The sequence below is a fragment of the Typopeltis vanoorti genome, chromosome 10, assembly GCF_054136105.1.
Source record: "Typopeltis vanoorti isolate ZY-2024b chromosome 10, IOZ_Tvanoo_1.0, whole genome shotgun sequence".
Lineage (NCBI taxonomy): Eukaryota > Metazoa > Arthropoda > Arachnida > Uropygi > Thelyphonidae > Typopeltis > Typopeltis vanoorti.
In genome coordinates this window covers 54,663,958-54,684,730 of record NC_143558.1, presented here as the reverse complement: position 1 = coordinate 54,684,730, position 20,773 = coordinate 54,663,958, and the positions used below count along the sequence as shown (strand labels likewise).

Genomic DNA, 20,773 nt, shown 5'->3' with positions numbered 1-20,773 from the left:
CCTCAGATCTAAACACTTACTGTGATCGAATTATAGAAATTATCCTATTGGAATGAAGGCCTTTATTCTCCAGTGGATTCAAAATTTTCACCGAGTATCCAAGACTTTGACTACCTTGGCACGTATTGGAAAACCAAGAAAAACATCATGTCATCAGGTATGCCAATAAACTCCAGCTTCATTCTCTGCCTACGCTGAAGCGTGAAAAAGTTGCAAAACTTTTTGAGAATTGAGAAAAGTTTGTGTGATAGCTGGGGGATAAAATCTGGGAAAATCCACACATTCACAATGTATGGACGAGTCCTTATGACCGTGTTTCTCAACGTTTTTTGGATCATGCCCGCCTCAAACATTTTGATGCCCCCCCCCAACATAATAGTCAGCTAAGTTTTAAAAAAATATCATATAAATATGTACTTTAAATAAAAAAGAACACATGTAAAACTGTTTTTAATTTGACTTTCTTCAATGAATATAAATTTTATATTACACTTTGTATATTATAAAACATATATCGAACTGAACTCGGGAAAATAAAATCCAAGTTAATGCGATCCTTGAGCTATTTCTGCTACAAAGAGTTTTTATTTGAGGTACTAAATTTAGTCATTTTCAATCTCAAATCCCCATGGTTTGTGATATCCAGATGATTTCTTTTTTCAAGTAGCAAGTCGTTTACAGCACTAAAGCCACATTCAACTAAATATGACGACGGGAAGGACAATAGTATTTTTTTTGCAAAACTAGTTGAATTTCGTTTCTGGCTCGTCAGAAAGCCATGGCATTGTTCCTTTTTATGTTAAATAAATTTCTAATAGACTCATCATTTTGCTTCTCTGAGAGTTCTTGATACTGTATTTATGTTGCTGCTGTACTAGTGATGTCAGCTTTTTTTCTCGGAAAGTCAGGGTTGCAACATCGACAATTTATGGTGAGTTTTTTGAGTATATCGGCGATGAGGTGACGAATGCAACGTCATTTTCTAATTGTCCCCCAAATTTTCAAATTGCCCACCTGTGGGACGTACACCTCACGTTGGGAAACACTGCCTTATGCTCACCGAATTCATGATCAAGTAGTTCTGGCTCTTTTGTTAGTATGCTGAGTACTACGATTTACATAAAACACACTTTTATTTATAATGCTTTTTTTTTTAACTTTGAACTTTCATCGTCCCGAGACCCACGAATTTGATAAATTTTACGCAGGCACTGCCGCGACGTGATTTAATTCTCGTTAATTAGACCTTTCAGTTCACTAATTAGGTTTATTACGTTCTTCTTCCTAACATGGATTTTAGGCCAGGTGGCCTGTTCCAGTCTCCGATTCTTCTTTTACCACTTATTTTATATCTGTATAGTATTTTTGGTAATCTACTGTTGTCCATTCGATTTAAATGTTCTATCCAGTTTTGCTTATACTGTCTTATGTAGTTATTAATTGGTTTTATATTCAGGGATTGTAAAATTTCTTCATTGTTTTATGGTTCCATTTGGTATATCCAGCTGTATTTCTGGGAAATTTCATTTCTGCTGTTTGAATTCGTTTTTCATCTCTTTTCTTTTTATGGTCCATGTTTCGCTTCAATATAGTAGAGTTGGTTTTGACAGGACATTATATAGTCTGATTCTAGTGTGTTTTTGTACTAGGGATGGCTTAAATATATTATTTAATATATTATGCCATTTACTTAGACAAAGTTTGATATTTTAGTGTCTGTCTTTTTCTTCTTCATATGGTAATTCACATCCCAAGTATCTGAAAGTATTTACTTGTTCTAATATTTTATTATTTGTCACTATTTTACTTCTTATTGCGTTTTCTCCTTTGAATGCAATTATTTTTGTTTTTTCTTTAGATATTGTCATATTATATTGCTTTGAGATATCATTTAATGATTTTAATGATCTTTATAAACATCTTCTGATGTAGCTAATACTATTTGATCGTCTGCAAATAGTAGCGTATCTATCTTCATTTGTGGGGTTATCTGTATACCAAATGGGTTATACTGTTTCCAGATTGCTATAATTTTATTTATATACGTGTATATATTGAAAAGCAGAGGTGAGAGGGTACATCCTTGTCGTACTCCTTTGATATATCTTTCCATTCTGAGATATATTCTAATTTAACTGTTATTTTATTTCCTGTATATATTTCTTGAATGGATTGTAAAAGTTGGTTTGGTATATTTAACTCGGTTAATATTTTAAATAATTTTTGTCTACTAATTTTGTCAGACTTTTTCATAATCAATAAAGGCCATGTGTGTTTCATTTTAAAATTCTCTTCTCTTTTCTATTAACAATTTTAGAGTAAAAATTGGATTTATGCAGAATCAGCCTTTTCGGAAACCGTTTTACTACCTTACAAAACATAATTTTATAATCCCCTCCCTCCCCAATCGATACAGTATAATTGGATTTTAAATTCTATAAAAATTTAGTAGTTGTAATTAAAAAATCGATAAGCTAACTTTTCTCCGAGTGATTTGCTATTTTTCCGTTGAAATATCCCATACCTTCCAATGCCAGACTCTGTGCCGCCTGAGATCTGTCGGGCTTATCGATAATACGTATGCCACTTGGTACTTGCCTGTCGACATGCTGGAGTCGTCTACTGTGCCCTTGTCGCTTGCAGCATGTGCTACCTTGCCTTTTTTTTTAAATACAATATTTTTATATTTTTATTTTAATGATGGATTAAAGGTGTCTTACAGTGACTTAATTTATTAGCATACAAGTTTAGGAGTGCATTTACGCCTTCGAGGAATTGTACTGCACTATTGATAGTGGGGGGGGGGAACATGCCAGTACATTTGGATGGATATACAGCTATCGAACTGCAGTTGGAATGCGCAACGTTGCAGTTTGGGTTGTTCTTTTATAGCACTGTAGGTTGTGTGTATTTTGCTGGCACACCCATACCCCCCCCCCCCCGCACAGTAACCTAACCATGTTGGTTTATTGGAGGTGAGGATGAAGTCATTACCTCTTCCTCCTTTGAATGTTCGTGTGATGTGTGAGTGCACAGCGTACGTATTTTCTTACGATAGCTATAGCTAAACAAAAGCTGAAACAGTATACAAAAGAAAAATGCTATAAACGTTTATGATCTGAGCTTTGGTTTAATTGTCATATCACAAACCCAGGACTGTGTGTGTGTGTTTTTTTTTTTTTTTTGGGGGGGGGGGGTCTGAGAACGGAAGGGTAATACGAAACTGCGTCCCCTTTAGTTCCAAAAGGACTAAATGAGAGCTTATTACTGGAAAGCTCACAAATTACATCATAAATCCTGATTTTTTATTTAAATTTTGTAGATATTTATTAAATATAAAGTCACGTGTGTTTAATTAACTGTACTTTTATTTAACCATTCATCGCAGCTCAACAATTGCTGAACTTATTATTATTATTATTTTTTTTTTTTTTACAATCTGCAGTTGTGAAGATTTCATTAAATACTAATCGCAAAAAAAAAAAAAAAAAAAAAAAAAATATATATATATATATATATATATGTAGAAAGTATTTTACCTTGGGTATAATAAATGTTAAGAATACCAAGCAATTTTTTAAACCTGGTTTTACTCCATTTCCCAAGTAAGCAAACAGACAAATAAGTCAAGTTTGCGCCTGCAAGTGATGCAAGTCTAGCTGATCCTACAGGTAGTGCAAGACCAAGGCAACTCGTGGTAAAGGTGGCATGAGCTCTGATCACTAATCTTTATATTTACCCTTAATGCCAAAACACATCTCCAAGAAGGAGATGCATGATGTTTTGTATTAAAGGCAAGAGGCCACTACCCAGACCGGTTTCGACCTTTATTGAGGTCTCATCAGTGGGAGCTAGGCTAGAAATACTAAGATTTAGTAATACAGAGCTCATAAGTATTTTACCAGAACAAGTTGCCATAAGGTGTTTTAACCTTATTAAATAAAAATCTCTGGAGGAGATATAAATGTAGAAAGTATTTTACCTTGGGTATAATAAATGTTAAGAATACCAAGTAATTTTTTAAACCTGGTTTTACTCCATTTCCCAAGTAAGCAAACAGACAAATAAGTCAAGTTTGCACCTGCAAGTGATGCAAGTCTAGCTGATCCTACAGGTAGTGCAAGACCAAGGCAACTCGTGGTAAAGGTGGCATGAGCTCTGATCACTAATCTTTATATTTACCCTTAATGCCAAAACACATCTCCAAGAAGGAGATGCATGATGTTTTGTATTAAAGGCAAGAGGCCACTACCCAGACCGGTTTCGACCTTTATTGAGGTCTCATCAGTGGGAGCTAGGCCAGAAATACCAAGATTTAGTAATACAGAGCTCATAAGTATTTTACCAGAACAAGTTGCCATAAGGTGTTTTAACCTTATTAAATAAAAATCTCTGGAGGAGATATAAATGTAGAAAGTATTTTACCTTGGGTATAATAAATGTTAAGAATACCAAACACTTATTTGTCTGTTTGCTTACTTGGGAAATGGAGTAAAACCAGGTTTAAAAAATTGCTTGGTATTCTTAACATTTATTATACCCAAGGTAAAATACTTTCTACATTTATATCTCCTCCAGAGATTTTTATTTAATAAGGTTAAAACACCTTATGGCAACTTGTTCTGGTAAAATACTTATGAGCTCTGTATTACTAAATCTTGGTATTTCTAGCCTAGCTCCCACTGATGAGACCTCAATAAAGGTCGAAACCGGTCTGGGTAGTGGCCTCTTGCCTTTAATACAAAACATCATGCATCTCCTTCTTGGAGATGTGTTTTGGCATTAAAGGTAAATATAAAGATTAGTGATCAGAGCTCATGCCACCTTTACCACGAGTTGCCTTGGTCTTGCACTACCTGTAGGATCAGCTAGACTTGCATCACTTGCAGGCGCAAACTTGACTTATTTGTCTGTTTGCTTACTTGGGAAATGGAGTAAAACCAGGTTTAAAAAATTGCTTGGTATTCTTAACATATTTCTACATATATATATATATATATATATATATATATATATATATATATATATATATATATACACTGCTTGGATCTCATTGTAACACTGCATTCACGGTGCTAGGTAAAAGTTTTTTTTTTCCCATTGATTAACGGCCATCAGTGCCTCAAGCTATTTCGTTCTGGTTCAAGTTAGCCGGGCTTGGAAGTAGACCACAGGGGTTTTCCTTCTGCAAACAGGTGAACCGGCTTTGTGAACACACACTTCTGCAGACATAGGATACCTCCAGGAATAAGGTAACCAACCTATTCCGTAGGATTTCGGTTCCGAATGCCTACACAGTAAAAAGTGTAGGATATTGTCTTCTAGGACAGTTTCTCAACTCTGGAAGATTTGCTCCTTTATAAGACCAGAGAGTCACTAGGAGATGCTCTTCATAATTTCAAAATTCTGATTTAAAAATTAAATATTGTAATAAGTTATTTTAGAACAACAGTTAAATGTTTGTCCAGACTGTTTTCTTTAATAATATTTGACATTATTAAAAACGTTGTTTGATTAATATTATAATGAGAAATTCATTAGTTTTAATTTCAGAGGTACTTTTTTAATGTAATTCCTATCTTTGTTGTAACGTTTCTTGTCTTTTATTGTACAACGGTTGTATTTTTTTTTTTATTCAATCTTTTCTACCTAAACCTCCATCTATATTAACCTTATCGGCTGCGCTATTTATGTTGTAACCTTTTCTTCCTTATTATAACTATCCTACCGCTGCGCCATTTTTGTTGTGTCACTTCTTTTTATTCACACTTATTTTAAACCTTTGTTGCTTTATCTCTGTAATACACTATCGGGTAGCACGTGGTACCTCTGAGTGACAATGGAATTTCCTCGAGATAGAGGCTGTACCAGAGTATCAGAGTGTCTAAGATTTACCTCTCGTAAAATGCCAAGAAATTTATTTGTTTCGCTGCGCCACTTAGCGCTATTAGATTATTAAACATTAACAACCAAGTGGTAATCTCTGGACAGTACTTAATAATACCTATTAACTCTGCAGACGTGGCCAAAATATACCCTTTTCAAATATCCCTTTTAATATCCCACATAGGTTTGCATTAATATTTTATAAGCGGTGCATCGGATTCCAGAAATTACTTCTGATTCTAACAGAAACTCTGTTAGAATCAGAAGCAAGGTTTATTATACTCAAAAGTTGATACACATAATAACACTAAATCAAATTCCATCTTAAGGGAAATTCAGACAAGGCATATAAAATTCAAACACTACTGTTACACTTATAAAATAATATACAATAGCTTCCTAAAGTATGAATTATATTAACCTTCGCTAATGCATTAATCATGTACTATTATCACAATCAATCTAAGACTCCGTAGCTCTGTCAGACTACACAAGATAACATTCGTATCTTTCACAATCTCTTTATATTATGCCAATTCTTTGCTCTAAACATATCCTTAATTTCATTCAATATAATGGCGAACTCCAACACAACGACAGATAATAAACATAAATTCAATATCCTTCTAAAGTCCTAGCAATACACCTTATCCTATATCATTAATTTTCCCTTTTATAACATATAAACGAGGCACAAATCTTACATTCATATTCAGTGAAACACAAACAAAGTCTACTTATCTTCCTTTATGGCTCTTTATGGCATCATAAGTTCACAGGAAACTGGCCTTCTGTGGACAGCCAGACTTTCCCCGTGGAGATACTGTCGCCGAAACCCGCGACTGCCGGTACCGGGCACTGGCACCCTTCCTCCACTACGAGAGGGGAACACACCAGAGATCCAGGAGAAAAAAAAGGCTTGCTACAGGGTCGCATGACCCTTATATTACCCTCCTTTTTCTCGGTGTTTTTCGCCCCTTTCGATGTCCAGCGAACTACTATGTCACTGCGTCCATCGTCTCCGCCGCTAATCGCACGTACACTGATGTCATTGTTTACTCGGGGCGATCCGCTCTCTCACGTTACAACTCCATAACCTTTGGACTTGACCCCCCCCCAACCGTTGAATATGTGCTTACATTTTATAATTCTTTTATACATATTTTATAATGCTCTGCTAATGTTTTATACTTTCAATATCAATTTAATCACATTCATGAACGGCACAAAATAGATACTTTCATTAAAGAACTCACTTGATTTATATATACATAATACTTATTCTACACTTAGAGGCAATTTATTGTATTTATCTCATTCTTTTGTTTGGAAAAGCATGTTAGACTGTGATAAGATAGGAATACATAATTTTCCACTATATCACAATCTAACACCTTCAAAATGTTGTAAACATAGTTTATTACTACCAAGGTTGTTTTATTTTTTTTTATTTTATTTTACATAATCCAAGAAACCCTGCTCTCTAGAGATGAAACATAACTTTTTCAAATTACTTCAAGCCTATGAAGCTTGAAGCAGGAATGAAGTTCATAAAGGGTTCCTTATCCCCCCCCCCCAGACACTCTAATGAACAGCCTACAGCCGTAGTCTGTTCATTAGAGCAGATATGTTTTCCATTCAGCCAACCAGATAGACAAAGGTGTGTTCTGCTTTTCTGAATTTGTCTGATTATGTCACTGATGATAGTTTCTATCAAATATTTGATTTTAGATTATCAAATAACTTTGTTTTCTTTATGCATGTGTTCTTTATGTGTTCATATCTAATTATGTCTCAACCACGTAGCAATCATAAAAGAAGCCTCTTATATTTTTGCACTTTCACACCCAGAAAAATGCATAGATTCCCTTCTTAGAACAGATTAACAACCTTAATCTGATCCAGGTGATCATGAAACCTAGATTTCATGATCACCTGGACCTTCTCTGGCATTTTCATTAGTTTTGTATTTCAAAAACTGACCTTCCATGGTAAATATACTTGTATTCAACATGACTTAGCTCATCATCCATTCAAAAAATGGGCGTTAACAATTTAACACAGCTTTTTTTTTATTACTTCAAGAATTCTGTACGGTGGCTCTCTGGAAGATTCAGCGTATTACAAACTCTCATAGCTCGTAACTCCAGCGTTGAACGTTGAGTTTCTGTCCCCAGTGCTGGATTAACTTTCGTATGGCGGCGCAATTGTGCCAGTACCTTTTTGCGCTTGATGGGGGGGGGGGATCCCAAATTAGAAAACTGAATAAAGGAAATAAAACAAATCCGAATACCCTTAATCCAATATTGCACATCTCTTATGTTTTTGGAATCTCCCATCCTATTGCTGGAATTCTGAAATATCACGTTATACCAACTTTTTTCCTACAACAAACTGTCTTACCACTGCTAAAGATAAATGCTCACCATTAAATCTTAAATAACCTAAATACCAAAGTCTCACTGTCTAATGTTACCTTCTTGTTAGCATTCAAAAGCATTTGGTGTGCCTTCTACTCGTAGATTGAATCCAATATGAGCAAAAGATGAATCAATTCTCATCAAGGACACTGCCTATTAGTAGGAACATTTTAAAGATCTCATCACATACTGTATAAAGTGCAGGGAAGAAGGTTGACTAGCATAGTATGTAAAGCCAAAGCTAATTATGAGAGGAAGCTAGCTGATGAGGTAAAAAAAAAAATCCAAAGAATTTTTTAATCATGTGACTAATAAAAGAAAAAATGACTATGGAGGGATGACTTTAATGAGTGCTGATGGTAGGAGTAACAGAAACAAATGAAATAGTCATTTGTTTCTGTTTTTGCATCAATCATGTTGCAAAATTGTATCAATCATGTTGAGATATTTTGGTGCCAAATGTGAATAATGAATTGGAATTGTTTAGGATATTGGAGAATATTAATGCAAATGCTGCCATGGGATTAGATGGAATATCAACCCATATATTATATGAATGTGCTAGGAAATAGGCACTTCCTCTGACAGTTGTTTAATTTAAGCCTCACCTCTAGGGATGTGCATAGGGATTGGAAAGGGGATGAAATAATTCATTGCATAAAGGAGGCCCCAAGACTGAGGTAGCAAATTATAGGCCGTCAATATCTCAGTGGCGGTCAAGGTATTGTTGGAGTTGTAAAAGGCAGAATTCAGGACTGGGTAGATAGGAATATAGTTATAGGGATTGGTATGGTTTTGCAAAATGTTCTTGCTTTAGTCATTTGCTCACTTTTTTTTTTATAAGGTGATGTCTAAGTTGGATAACACTAACTGTATAGTAATGCTGCTGGACTTCTCAAAAGGCATTTGACAGGATGCCACATGGAACTCTGTTACATAAATTGGAGCAAATGGGAATTGATATGAAACTGATTTGGATTAATAACAGTGTAGCTTATGGACAGACATCAGAGAGTAGTATATGGGGGAATTGAATCCAGCAGAAGGTGAGTGACTAATTGTACTGCTAGTTTCTCACCACTGTGTTGTTTATATACTACTCTCATATACTACTCTCTGATGTCTGTCCATAAGCTACACTGTTATTAATCCAAATCAGTTTCATATCAATTCCCATTTGTTCCAATTTATGTAACAGAGTTCCATGTGGCATCCTGTCAAATGCCTTTTGAGAAGTCCAGCAGCATTACTATACAGTTAGTGTTATCCAACTTAGACATCACCTTATAAAAAAAAGTGAGCAAATGACCAAAGCAAGAACATTTTGCAAAACCATACCAATCCCTATACATATATTCCTATCTACCCAGTCGTGAATTCTGCCTTTTACAACTCCAACAATACCTTGACCACCACTGAGATACTGACGGCCTATAATTTGCTACCTCAGTCTTGGGGCCTCCTTTATGCAATGAATTATTTCATCCTCTTTCCAATCCCTATGCACATCCCTAGAAGTGAGGCTTAAATTAAACAGCTGTCAGAGGAAGTGCCTATTTCCTAGCACATTCATATAATATATGGGTTGATATTCCATCTAATCGAAGTTATTCCCTTTTGTAAGAGTTTAATAAGTCCACATCTGTAGTGCTAAGCAGGGATCTGCTTGCCTGGATTCCTTGGAATAAGTGAGTGTGTTGGAAAGGATTCAGAGGCAAATGACAAAGATTGTGATAGATCTATGGAATGCTCCCTATGAGGATAAATAAAGTTAAGGTTTGTGGGCCACAGACTAATTGATAGGTGGAAAAGATGTCACATGATAGAAACAAGTTATTAAAGGTGTTTATAAGATTGACACCAAAAACTTTTCAGTACATGGCAGGAAGAACGATAGCAAGGGGTTGCCCTGGGAATTGTATTAGAGTAATATAGTTAGCAAGGATGTTAGGACTAATTTTTTTTTTTTTTTCTTTGAGGGTGGTAAATGAGTGGAATTGGTTGCTAGAGGAGGTTGTGAGTAGTTTATTAGTGAATGAGTTCACTCAAGGTGAGATATGATATAGGTATTGTGTGAATATTGATTAATAAGGCCTTCTATAATAATCTCCATGGAGATGTTTAGAAAATAGTAATGTTACTTGACCATTGGATAAAATGGTTTGAACCATATGTAGGAAGTCATGGGCTGATTGATCTTTAATCTCATAAAAAAATCTCTTGTTAAAAAACAGAACCAAATACTGAACAATATTATAATTTTATTTGTGCTATAGTTATGGTATTGCTTGAATTTGAGAGAAAAATTGACATGCTCACAAATTAAAATATTGTTAGCCAAGTAGCTGCTCCTTAATTTAGCCAGTCTTCTGTTTCCTAAATGCTTGGATCTGTTTTTTAGACTGGGATGCTCTTTATGAGATATTACATATCATTTTAGATGAAGTTCATAAAACATTTGAAGTGAGCAACTGATCAAAATTGATTGAAGTATGTTACCTGTAATTTCTGTGCATTTTACTTTCTTCTCCCTTTGTTACAATCTAGCCTTTCATTTTGATCCACTTGTGCTGCAATTGCTTGCTGAAGCAGTATCTTACATTTAGTTCAGCAAGAAAGAATTGTAATTCTTCTCTGCATTTGGTCAGTTATGGAGAAGATTTTGAAGTTGCTATGTCAATAGGGTATCAAAGTTTCTTTCCAACCGTTTAATAAGATTTCTAATTTCCCTTAGGCCTCCAAAACCTTGCCATCCAACTTAAGAAACTTGATGGTTTCAAGATCACTTGTAGCTGTGGGTTGTTGTTATGTAGGACAAACAGGTTGGAGAGATATACATATGTCTGAACATTTCAAAGATGTGGAGAATGTCACTGGAAATGATAAAACACCCATAGCAGTGCAAGAAACAAGGAATGATATTACACCAAATATGGTTTTCTCTCATAAAACATCTAGACACAGAAGCCAGTGGCACACGTGATGCCACCAAACATCAGGATGCTACATAGCACAATTGCATATTCCATTGTTAGTCTCTCTTTTTCAAATATTTATATTTTGGTGGTTATCTGTTTGTGGTTTAATTTTTTATTTTATTCATTATCTCCTGATGTGTGAAACAGTTTATTTCACAAAACTAATTGAATGTCTGAATTAACATTTTTTACTATTAAGTTCTATGTTGTGTAATAATGGCATTACAATTTCATAATGTGAGATGCCAGCAAAGGTTGGTCGATTGGTAGAGCTTCTGCTACTAATGGCTCACACAAAAAGTTAAGCAAGTTTGAGCACGGTTAGTAGTTGGACGGGTCGTTCGATGCTGTTGGCACACTCTCCCTTGATGAGTCTTTGGACTCCCTGGAGGTGTCACATAATAATAATAATTGCATATTTGGTCAAACAGTTGGATTTTGTGATTGGCAGCAGAAGCATTATCCCAATATACTCTCCCTCCCCAAAATCTCCCATTCATTTTATTGCAGTTAAACTGAATTTCTGAGCAGACTTTCAGCAATATAAGAAAAAACTATTTAACATTTGATTGGAATTAAAGGGTGTGACCAGCTGGAGGAATCTGCTAAAGGAATATTAATGCATAACTGAAATTCACAGGCGGTATAAACACCAGAGAAAAAAATGCTTTCCTAATATGGTCGAAATTGATTGAATGACTGTAAAAGTGTCTGCAAAAGAAGTACTTCCCCTTAACTCATTATTTTTATGTTATTCGCCAAATTTCTTAAGGGACCTTTAGCATAAGAAAAGTATATTCCTTATTAGGTCAGAATTGAGTGTTTAACCTGTGAAGACATAGTGTTGCTTCTTTCATTAATTGGATTTAATATCTTAAGATTGGTAGTACGCTGTACACTGTAGAATAAGTCTATTGAGTAAAAATGGTGGATATATAACATTCATCTTAGAAGCAGAGCTACAAAAGGTTACATTCTGGCAGTGTGATTCTTATAATAAGAGTAGTCAGTTTCATGTTCCGGTACTTGGTTTAAAAGTTATGCTCTGACTCCGATCATGTAATTTTTTTTTTTTTTATATAGTTTTGCAATGTATATCATTGTCTATTAGCTTGTCAGCTTGGCATTACATAATTTGTATTGTGATGATATATATACCCTTGTTCATTCCTTTTGTGCAATTTATTTAGCAGTTTTGCTATGCCATTTAATTATTAAAACAAGGGCTATGCTTTCTCCCTATCCCTACTTGCACCCCCCCCTACCATACCAAAGGTAACTGTGTTTTGAGTTCAGAATAATAATTTTTGAATGTTCTCTGGTATTGTTGAATGGATAGCATCTTTTTTTTCTAACCAACTGGTTATGGGATTGAATCCCACTGTGGCATGAAAGTTTGTGAATGGCTTTGGGTGGAAGATGAATCTTGTTGTCCTGTGAGACCAATACCTTGCTTATTGGAAGTCTGAAGTAACCTAGTCTCTCTTTGATCTCTAGAACAGAGTTTAGAGATTCCTTTTACCAAGCCTAGTTGGCTGTGTGGATTGCATACCTGTTCTCCAGGTATGCAACTGGCTGTGTGTTTGAATCCATCATGGGCATAGATGTTTATTGAATGTTTTTTTTTTAAGGTGGTAGACAGTATCCATGTTCAGAGAATGAGACCACCACCATGCTTATTAGAAGTGTGAATTGGTTTGACAGAGTACCATCTTTGGAGTAGGATTTCTGTAATATTTAACCCTTAACCCAACCATGATACAAGCCTACTGTATATAGGTTTACAGCCATTCATGGATTGGGATTCTTGAATAATTTTCAATTTCCAAGAGCAGTTTAAAACTAAACATTTTTCATTTTGAGATGATTTTGATAGGTAAAAGTATTAAAGTATCGTTAACTGTTTCAGATACATAGAGAATGGAGATGTATCCACAGACGAGGTTGACGACGATAATTATTCGGGCTTCTATATCACTATGACTACTGAAGATCTCTTGCAGCCGGGCCATGTAGTTAAGGAAAGATGGAAAGTAGTAAGTATAAAAAATATATTCAGTGAGTTAATTGACATCTAGCCACCTTTTTTTTGAATAGACCAGATTGGAAGACTGGAATAATCGGGTGCTAGGGTGGGAAGAAAAACTAAAAACATCAAGGGCAGAACCACTGTCATTGATTGATGCTCAATTCACATGGGCAGTAATTATCATTATCTGACACTTGCATATAATTGTAACATAAACTAACAGTTGCTATTGATTAATTTATTTCACATTTTACAATATTTAGGTAGTTATACTTTTGGGTCAGTATAGTAAAGAAACAGGGAAACATAAAAGGCTTTTTAATATTCTAGAAAATATCGATATTGACTCGTGTGATTTGGAAATCTTAAAGAGAATATATTGGACACAAACAGTGTCGGTATGTGTAAAAGGAGAGGAAACAGGAGAATTCCTGTTGGAGAGAGGAGTTAGATAAGGATGTAAGTTATCACCATTATTATTTAACCTTTATAGTGTGAACAGATGCTTAGAGAGGCACTTGAGGATGTAGAAGAAGGAATAAAAATAAATGGAAGAATCGTCAATAACTTAAGGTATGCAGATGATGGCAGAAAGCGAAAATGGATAACAACAAATTGTTCAAAGAATTGAAAACTCTTGTAAAGAGTACGGACTAAGGATTAACACTAAAAAGACCAAGATAATGATAATGGGCAGAAAAATAGGAGATAATGCAAAGATAAGATGTGTAGGAAAGATTTTAGAAGTGGAAAGATTTCAATATTTAGGTAATTGGATCTCAGAGAAAGGAACTTCAGAGTCAGACATTAGAAATAGAATAGATAAAGCTAAATTGGCATTTATGGAAATGAAGAGAATTTTAATAAATGAGAATATTAAAATAGTTGTGAGAATTGGAATAGTTAAAGCAACAGTTTGGAGTATTGGAAGTGAATCATAGACACTCAGAAAGAGAGATATGAAAAGAATTAATGCATTGGAAATGTGGTGTTATTAGAAGGATGGAAAAGATTAGCTATACAGAGAGATAAAATCAAGAAGTTTTAAGAAGAGTTGGGATGGAAAAAACACTGCTTAAAAACATTGTGCAAAGAAAGATCAGATTTGCAGGACATCTTCTGAGAGGTTCCTCAGGACATCTGACAAGAACTGTATTACAAGGGAAAGTTGAAGAGAAGACGTGGAAGGCCAAAAAAAAAAAAAAAGAGTGGTTTAATGATATCATGGAATGGACTGGTTTAAGAATGACAGAGGCAACAGACTGAGAGAAATGGAGAAGAGCTGCTCATCTGCTGCAACCCTCTTTTTAGAGGACGCTACTGGACGATGATGACGATAGTAAAGAAAACCCAATAATTTTGAGGATGTTATTATGCTTTTCTGTAAATACTGTACAGCATGCTTGCCATGTCTTTGTCAATTATTTTTGTAACTATTTTAAATTTAAGAACCTGTTATTTTAATTCATAATTATTAGTTATTCACTAAGGATAAACAGCAGCTATTTTTCATTTAAAATATATATTTATAATGTTATGCTCATGCATGCAGTTGTTTTAAAATGGAAATTCTGTGAAACTCCAGTATAAGTGGGTCACTTAAACATACATGAGGTGGGGGAAGCAAAACAGAACTGGACTTGCTTATTTATTGGAATTCAAGGTGTTCATTTTTAAAATAGTTTATTTTATTGTTCAGAAAATAAATGACTTTATCTCCAAGCCTCTCTAGTAAGTCAGCTGCTATAGAACCATTGTCATGTGTGTTAAGAGTAGTTTACTGCCATGGGAAAACCCATTAAAACCAACCAAGTAGTATAAATTAAAGATACCAAGAAATTATATACTTGGTTTAATCCTTTATCCAAGTAGAAGCAAACAAGCTAATGATATCACATCACATGCTTTAGTATCCCATAATGCAAAGTACATCTCTTTGCAGATATGTATAATGCTATGCAGTATGGGAAGGGTCATTACTCAGACCGGTTTTGATGTGAAGTCATTAGCTTCTTTAATCAAGTGGAAAAACTTCCAATAACCAAGTAGGTTGATTTTTAGTTGGTTCTTTCTTTTTCTCTAATCACTTACCTAATCACTTTAATCATATCAATATTATAAAACTGTTCTATCTCTTTCTGGAAGAACTCTTTTCTTTTTTTTTTCTCCAGATTTAGTAAATTGATAAACTTTTACTTTTGATCAGTTTCTGTTTTCCCCATCTTTCGTTTATGACAATTTTTGATCTCACTAATCTCTAGTCACAACTTTATTGAAACCGTTTATTACATCTGTGTCTTGAACAGTATATTATTATTATTTATCACCTCCAAGGAGTTCAAGATTCATTGAGGGAGGGCACCTACTCTACAGCTCTTCCTCTCCACCACTCAACCTCACCACTCAACTGCATCATCTACACCAAACAATCTACTCCACCACCACTAGTATTTTTCACAGACAATCACAAACATCCATGCCTATGGCAGGATTCGAACCCGTAGCCTTTTGGCTGGAGAGTGTATACGCTAACCACTCGGCCAACTAGGCTGGCATACTTTCTATTGGTTAAAATATAATCCATTTCATGAAACACCTCTTCTTTTGTACATTACTATGCCCATTTCCTGGTTCTTCCTATTTTTTGAATAAGGCATCATTATGTAGAGATCTCTGTTTTCAGCAGATTATATCAATCTTTCTCCATTTTCATTCCTCTGGCCCAATCTAGATTTTCCAGTTGCTGCTAGATGTACATCTTTGTACTTTGTACATCAGAGACTTGCATTTAAAAGATAACATGTAGCAAATATATTTGGTACTGTGTAGTGTAGATGGTGCATCATGTATTGTTGTGTTGCATTGAGTGATATGGATGCCCTCTTCCACTGAGTCCTTGGAGTCCAAGGACTCAGTGGAAAAGGGCATCCACATTGGAATACGGATTTCTCCATGGAGAAATCCATAATAATAAATACTAAATAATATTGTGCGACTTCATGAAGGACTAAAAGCATGGTAAAAGTGCTACAATACCTCAGAATGTATCTGGTGGAGAATCTAAGGGAATGTGAATGACCAGTGGAGTGCTGCAGGACTCTGTTTTGGAACTACAACTTCTTATTTTGTACATTAATGATATGCGAGGGTGTTCTGAAAAGTTCTCGGCCTAATAATGAAAAAACAAATTTATAATTTCAAAATTATTTTTCTACATAATCGTCCTTAAGATCATACATTTATTTTAGCGATGTCCCAGCACCAGTATCCCATCCCTGTAATGGTTCAGAGTAAGATCTGCAAAATACCCCACTACAGCTGCAATCACCTCTTGATTCAAAGAAAAATGCTGACCAGCGAGGAAGAGTTTTAGTTTTGGGAAGAGATAGAAGTCAGAGGGAGCCAAATCTGGGGAATAGGGTGGATGTTCCATAGTGCAGATCCCTAAATTATCCCATTGCCAAAATACCTATGTGGGCAGGTGCATTGTCTTGATGAAAGATGTTCTTTTTTCTTCTGCAAACCAGTTCTTTTCACATGAATTTTTTTGCCTAGTCTGGTTAAAAGATCAGAATAATATTCCCTGGTTATTGTTTTACCTTTTTCACGATAATTAATAAACAAAATGCCTCAAGCATTCCAAAATACCAATGCCATTACCTTTCCTGCTGCTGGAACTGAGTTAGTCTTCTTTGGCGCTGAACAACTGGCTTCTGTCCACTGTTTTGACTGCTGTTTGGATTCTGGTGTGTAATGGTGAATCCAAGTGTCATCCATGGTACTAAATCGATGCACAAAATCAGTTTTATTCTTGTAAAATGCTCGAAGCACTGTTCAGAGATTTTCATGCGAGTGCATTTTTGATCTGCTGTGAGCAAGCATGGCACCCACACAAAACGTTTTCATTTGCAATTCTTCATGCAATATATATCATCCACGTTCTTTTGAAATGCCTATAGTCTCAGCAGTTTCATGCACTTTGATTCACCGTTCATCCAATACCATATCATGCACATGATCAATGATTTCTGGTGTTGTTACACTTTTTGGACGACCTTCACGTGGATCATCTTCAAGGCTGGTATGGCCACATTTAAACTAATCAGCCCATTTCTTAATTGTCGAAAATGAAGGAGAAGAGTGCCCATAAATTTAAACTTTGAATTTCTTTTGGTGTTAAACCTTCGTTTACAAAGAATTTTATAGCTGCACGATACTCAATTTTATTCATTTCAAGGGATACAGACAACACTTTCGCTTCAGACAGCTGTATAAAAAAAAAAACTACTTCATAGAATGACTTGCAATTTCACATGGATGCTTATGACAGATGTACCAACTTAGAAAAAAAAAATCTTGATGATAGTGTTGCCATCAATGATCGAGGCCGAGAACTTTTCAGACTACCCACGTAAACGTTTTTATCATATCACCTCTTTTTCTCCTATCACCAATCTCTGCAATCCACATATCCTCAATCTGCCCACACAGGGAACATTCCACAGATTACTCACTATAACGGTCACTCACTTCTGAATCTTCACCACTTCCTCATCCCTAAGAAACCCAGGTGACCAGACTGGAGTACAGTAATCCAGATGTGGATGTATCAAAACCTTTTTAAAGAGGAATAACTTCCTTACCTCTATTTGTTAGTGTGTTCTTCAATAGCCAAGTTATCTTATGGGCTACCTTAGCATCCTAAATTAACCCAACCACCTCTAAATCTCTAGCTTCATCTATTTCTTGTACTTGGAGTACAAGAGCCTAGTCAGAGATATTGCCATTTGCCTTGCACATTCTCACAAAACCTCTGCTGATATCTCATCTAATCCCGCAGCTGTATTTATATCGAGATTATCCTAATAACCTCCAATTCATCCACCTTTGTTCCCACTTCAGTGACTGTCACATATGTTATAGCAGTAACCTCACTTTTTGATTGTCCTTGCAAAGTGATCACTCAAGTAACTCAACTATTTTACTTGCTTTTGTCACCTTGTGACCATCTTTCATTACAGTTAATCTTCCATAGTCATTCTTTTTCTTACATGCCATATAACAAAAGAACTCTTTTGGATTTCCTTTAACCTGCTTGGCTGGATTCTTGTTGTAATCTGATTTTGCCTTCCTTGCCCAGCTCGTCACCTTTCTTGACTGAGCCTTGTATTCTTCATGAGTTTGCTAGTCACCTTTCTCCTTATATACCTTCCACAGTATTCTCTTCTTCTACGGCTTATGCTTAATGATATTACTTATCAAACTCCTATCTGATTTACCCTCCTTACTTTAAGTATACAATTTAATATAGCTTCTTCTAGATGACACTTAACTATCTGCCATGCACTACTAACATCCTTTCCTTGCAGTGTTTTATGCCATGACACAAATTTAACTGCCTTGTAGTTCCACATATACCCCTTCTTGATAGAACGTTCCTCATGTTTTACAATCTCGCAAGTCAAGACTGCATCGGCACTTTCACCAATTGGAGGCAATGTGGCCACCTTGATTAGAGATAGCTCTTTTTATCCTATGACCAGGCACAATACTTTTGCATCCCTAGTCCCCCCCCCCCCCTTCATCACATACTGCCTCAAATAATTATCTCTGTAGGTGTATAAATTTCATTTCCTTCCTACCATGTAATCTTTGTTTCCACCAGTCTGTATCTCCACATTTGAAATCAATCATAATAATCATTCAACCTGCACTCATTATACTAATTTGCTGATGCATATCTTTCTGATCATCCTTCGAGCCCCCCCCCCCCAACCTATAGCAGCAACCAACTATATATTTTGTCTTATTGCTCCAATCTTGCACCAGTTTTCTCCAAATGAACAGCCACTCTCCTACCTATTTCCTATTCTTTTTGGCTGCAATTCATCTGCTGTCATCAGCAGTACCCCTTCCCCCATACTGTTGTCTCTATCTTCCCTGAAAATACTAATTCTTTCACGTTTCTATCCTTGTAACTACTACATCATCTGAATGATGTAGTAGTTACAGGGATAACTAATGGGTATAACTTTTGGGGAGGTTGCAATAACCAATGCCAAGAATCTACCTTTTGTTCTCTACTACTCCTGACATTAGTATATAGAAACTGCAGCATCCCTGGCTCTCACCCAACTTTACTTCCTGAATTGACTACCCTATTCAATTTTTTTTTGCTCGAGAGACTAGATTCCTCATTTGGTCATTCTCACACTCACTCGAGCATGCTGAATTTGCACTTCAGCATGTTCGATGAACAAAGCTCTCGCTCTCTCTCTCTAGACACCTAACTCCAAAACTATTTTGATGCAGTCCATCAGCATTATACAAATCCTTCTTTCCATCAAACACAGATCACAGATCTACAAATCCTATTCCGTTCCATTTCTTGTGTTCCGAAATTCTGATATTCGCTGTCCTGCCTGTTTGGCCAAAGTAAGACAGTTTACAGCTGCAAGGGACCTCATATACAACAGGTAGGTCTAGGAGAAGTGGTTGGTCTTTAGTAGAGCAGATAAGGGATGCCAATTTTCTGTATGGTCTGTAACAGGAGATCAAGTCATGTTTTTTTAAGATTTTGGTAATTTTTTCCGAGGTGCCTCGGATGTAGGGAATAGTGATGGATTTAGAGTAATCCTTGGGGGTTGTGGTTTGTAGATTTCAATATTTTTTGGATTTTATGGGGGAGGATAGCCATTTGGCTGAGAAAGTGTTGAGGATGTGATTTAGTTCAGTGTTTAGTGCCTTTTCGTTTGAACAGATTAGTTTAGCCCTGTTGTGAGGGGGGGGGGATTCTTGGTGAATGTACCTGCCTGTATGGGTGGGTTTTCTATAAACTGAGAAAACCAAGGTTCTATCAGGTTGGCGGGTGACTAGTGTGCCTAGGAAAGGGAGGCTGTTGTTTTCCTCTTCTTTTTTCAGAGTGAACTTGATTCTGGGGTGTTGGTTGTTTAAGTGTGTTAAGAAGGAGAGGAGTGTATCAGAGCCATGTGGCCAAATAGCAAACACCTCATCAACGTAGCGAAGCCATATGGTTGGTTTTTGTGGGACAGAGGCTAAGAACTTTTTCTTCAAAGGTTTCCATAATAAAGAAATTGACCAAGGGTGGGGAGAGTGGTGAACCCATGGCTGTCCCCTCTATTTGTTTGTAGAATTTTCCCTGCCAAGCGAAATAGCCTGAGTTCATTGTGAACTGAAATAGGGCTTTAAAATATTTCTTTAAAATAACTTAATCATTAATCTCAGCACATCACAAATGCAGACACACTTGCACTAGAAAATTCACGTATTCCTCATATACTACTTTGCATTAGAATCAGCCTTCCACTAATCTTCCTTGGAAGCTCTGGATTTCAACATTAACTTCAGAATTTCATATCAATATTCTGAGTAGTCAATTTATATCTCGAACCTTCATGATCTAATTACAGCACTTAATTCCTATTACTACAGCCTCTTAT

The 20,773-nt window shown here is 35.8% G+C and overlaps 1 protein-coding gene across 3 annotated transcripts in view; it reads left to right on the top strand.

Moving 5' to 3' along the window:
* Positions 1 to 20,773, top strand: part of LOC150102422 (uncharacterized) — a 251,333-nt gene that overhangs the window by 78,872 nt on the left and 151,688 nt on the right. For all 3 annotated transcript variants that reach the window (XM_090399784.1, XM_090399785.1, XM_090399786.1), the window contains exon 2: positions 13,194 to 13,320. In XM_090399784.1, the coding sequence (XP_090255910.1) occupies positions 13,194 to 13,320 (127 nt within the window). The remainder of the gene's footprint in view (positions 1 to 13,193; positions 13,321 to 20,773) is intronic.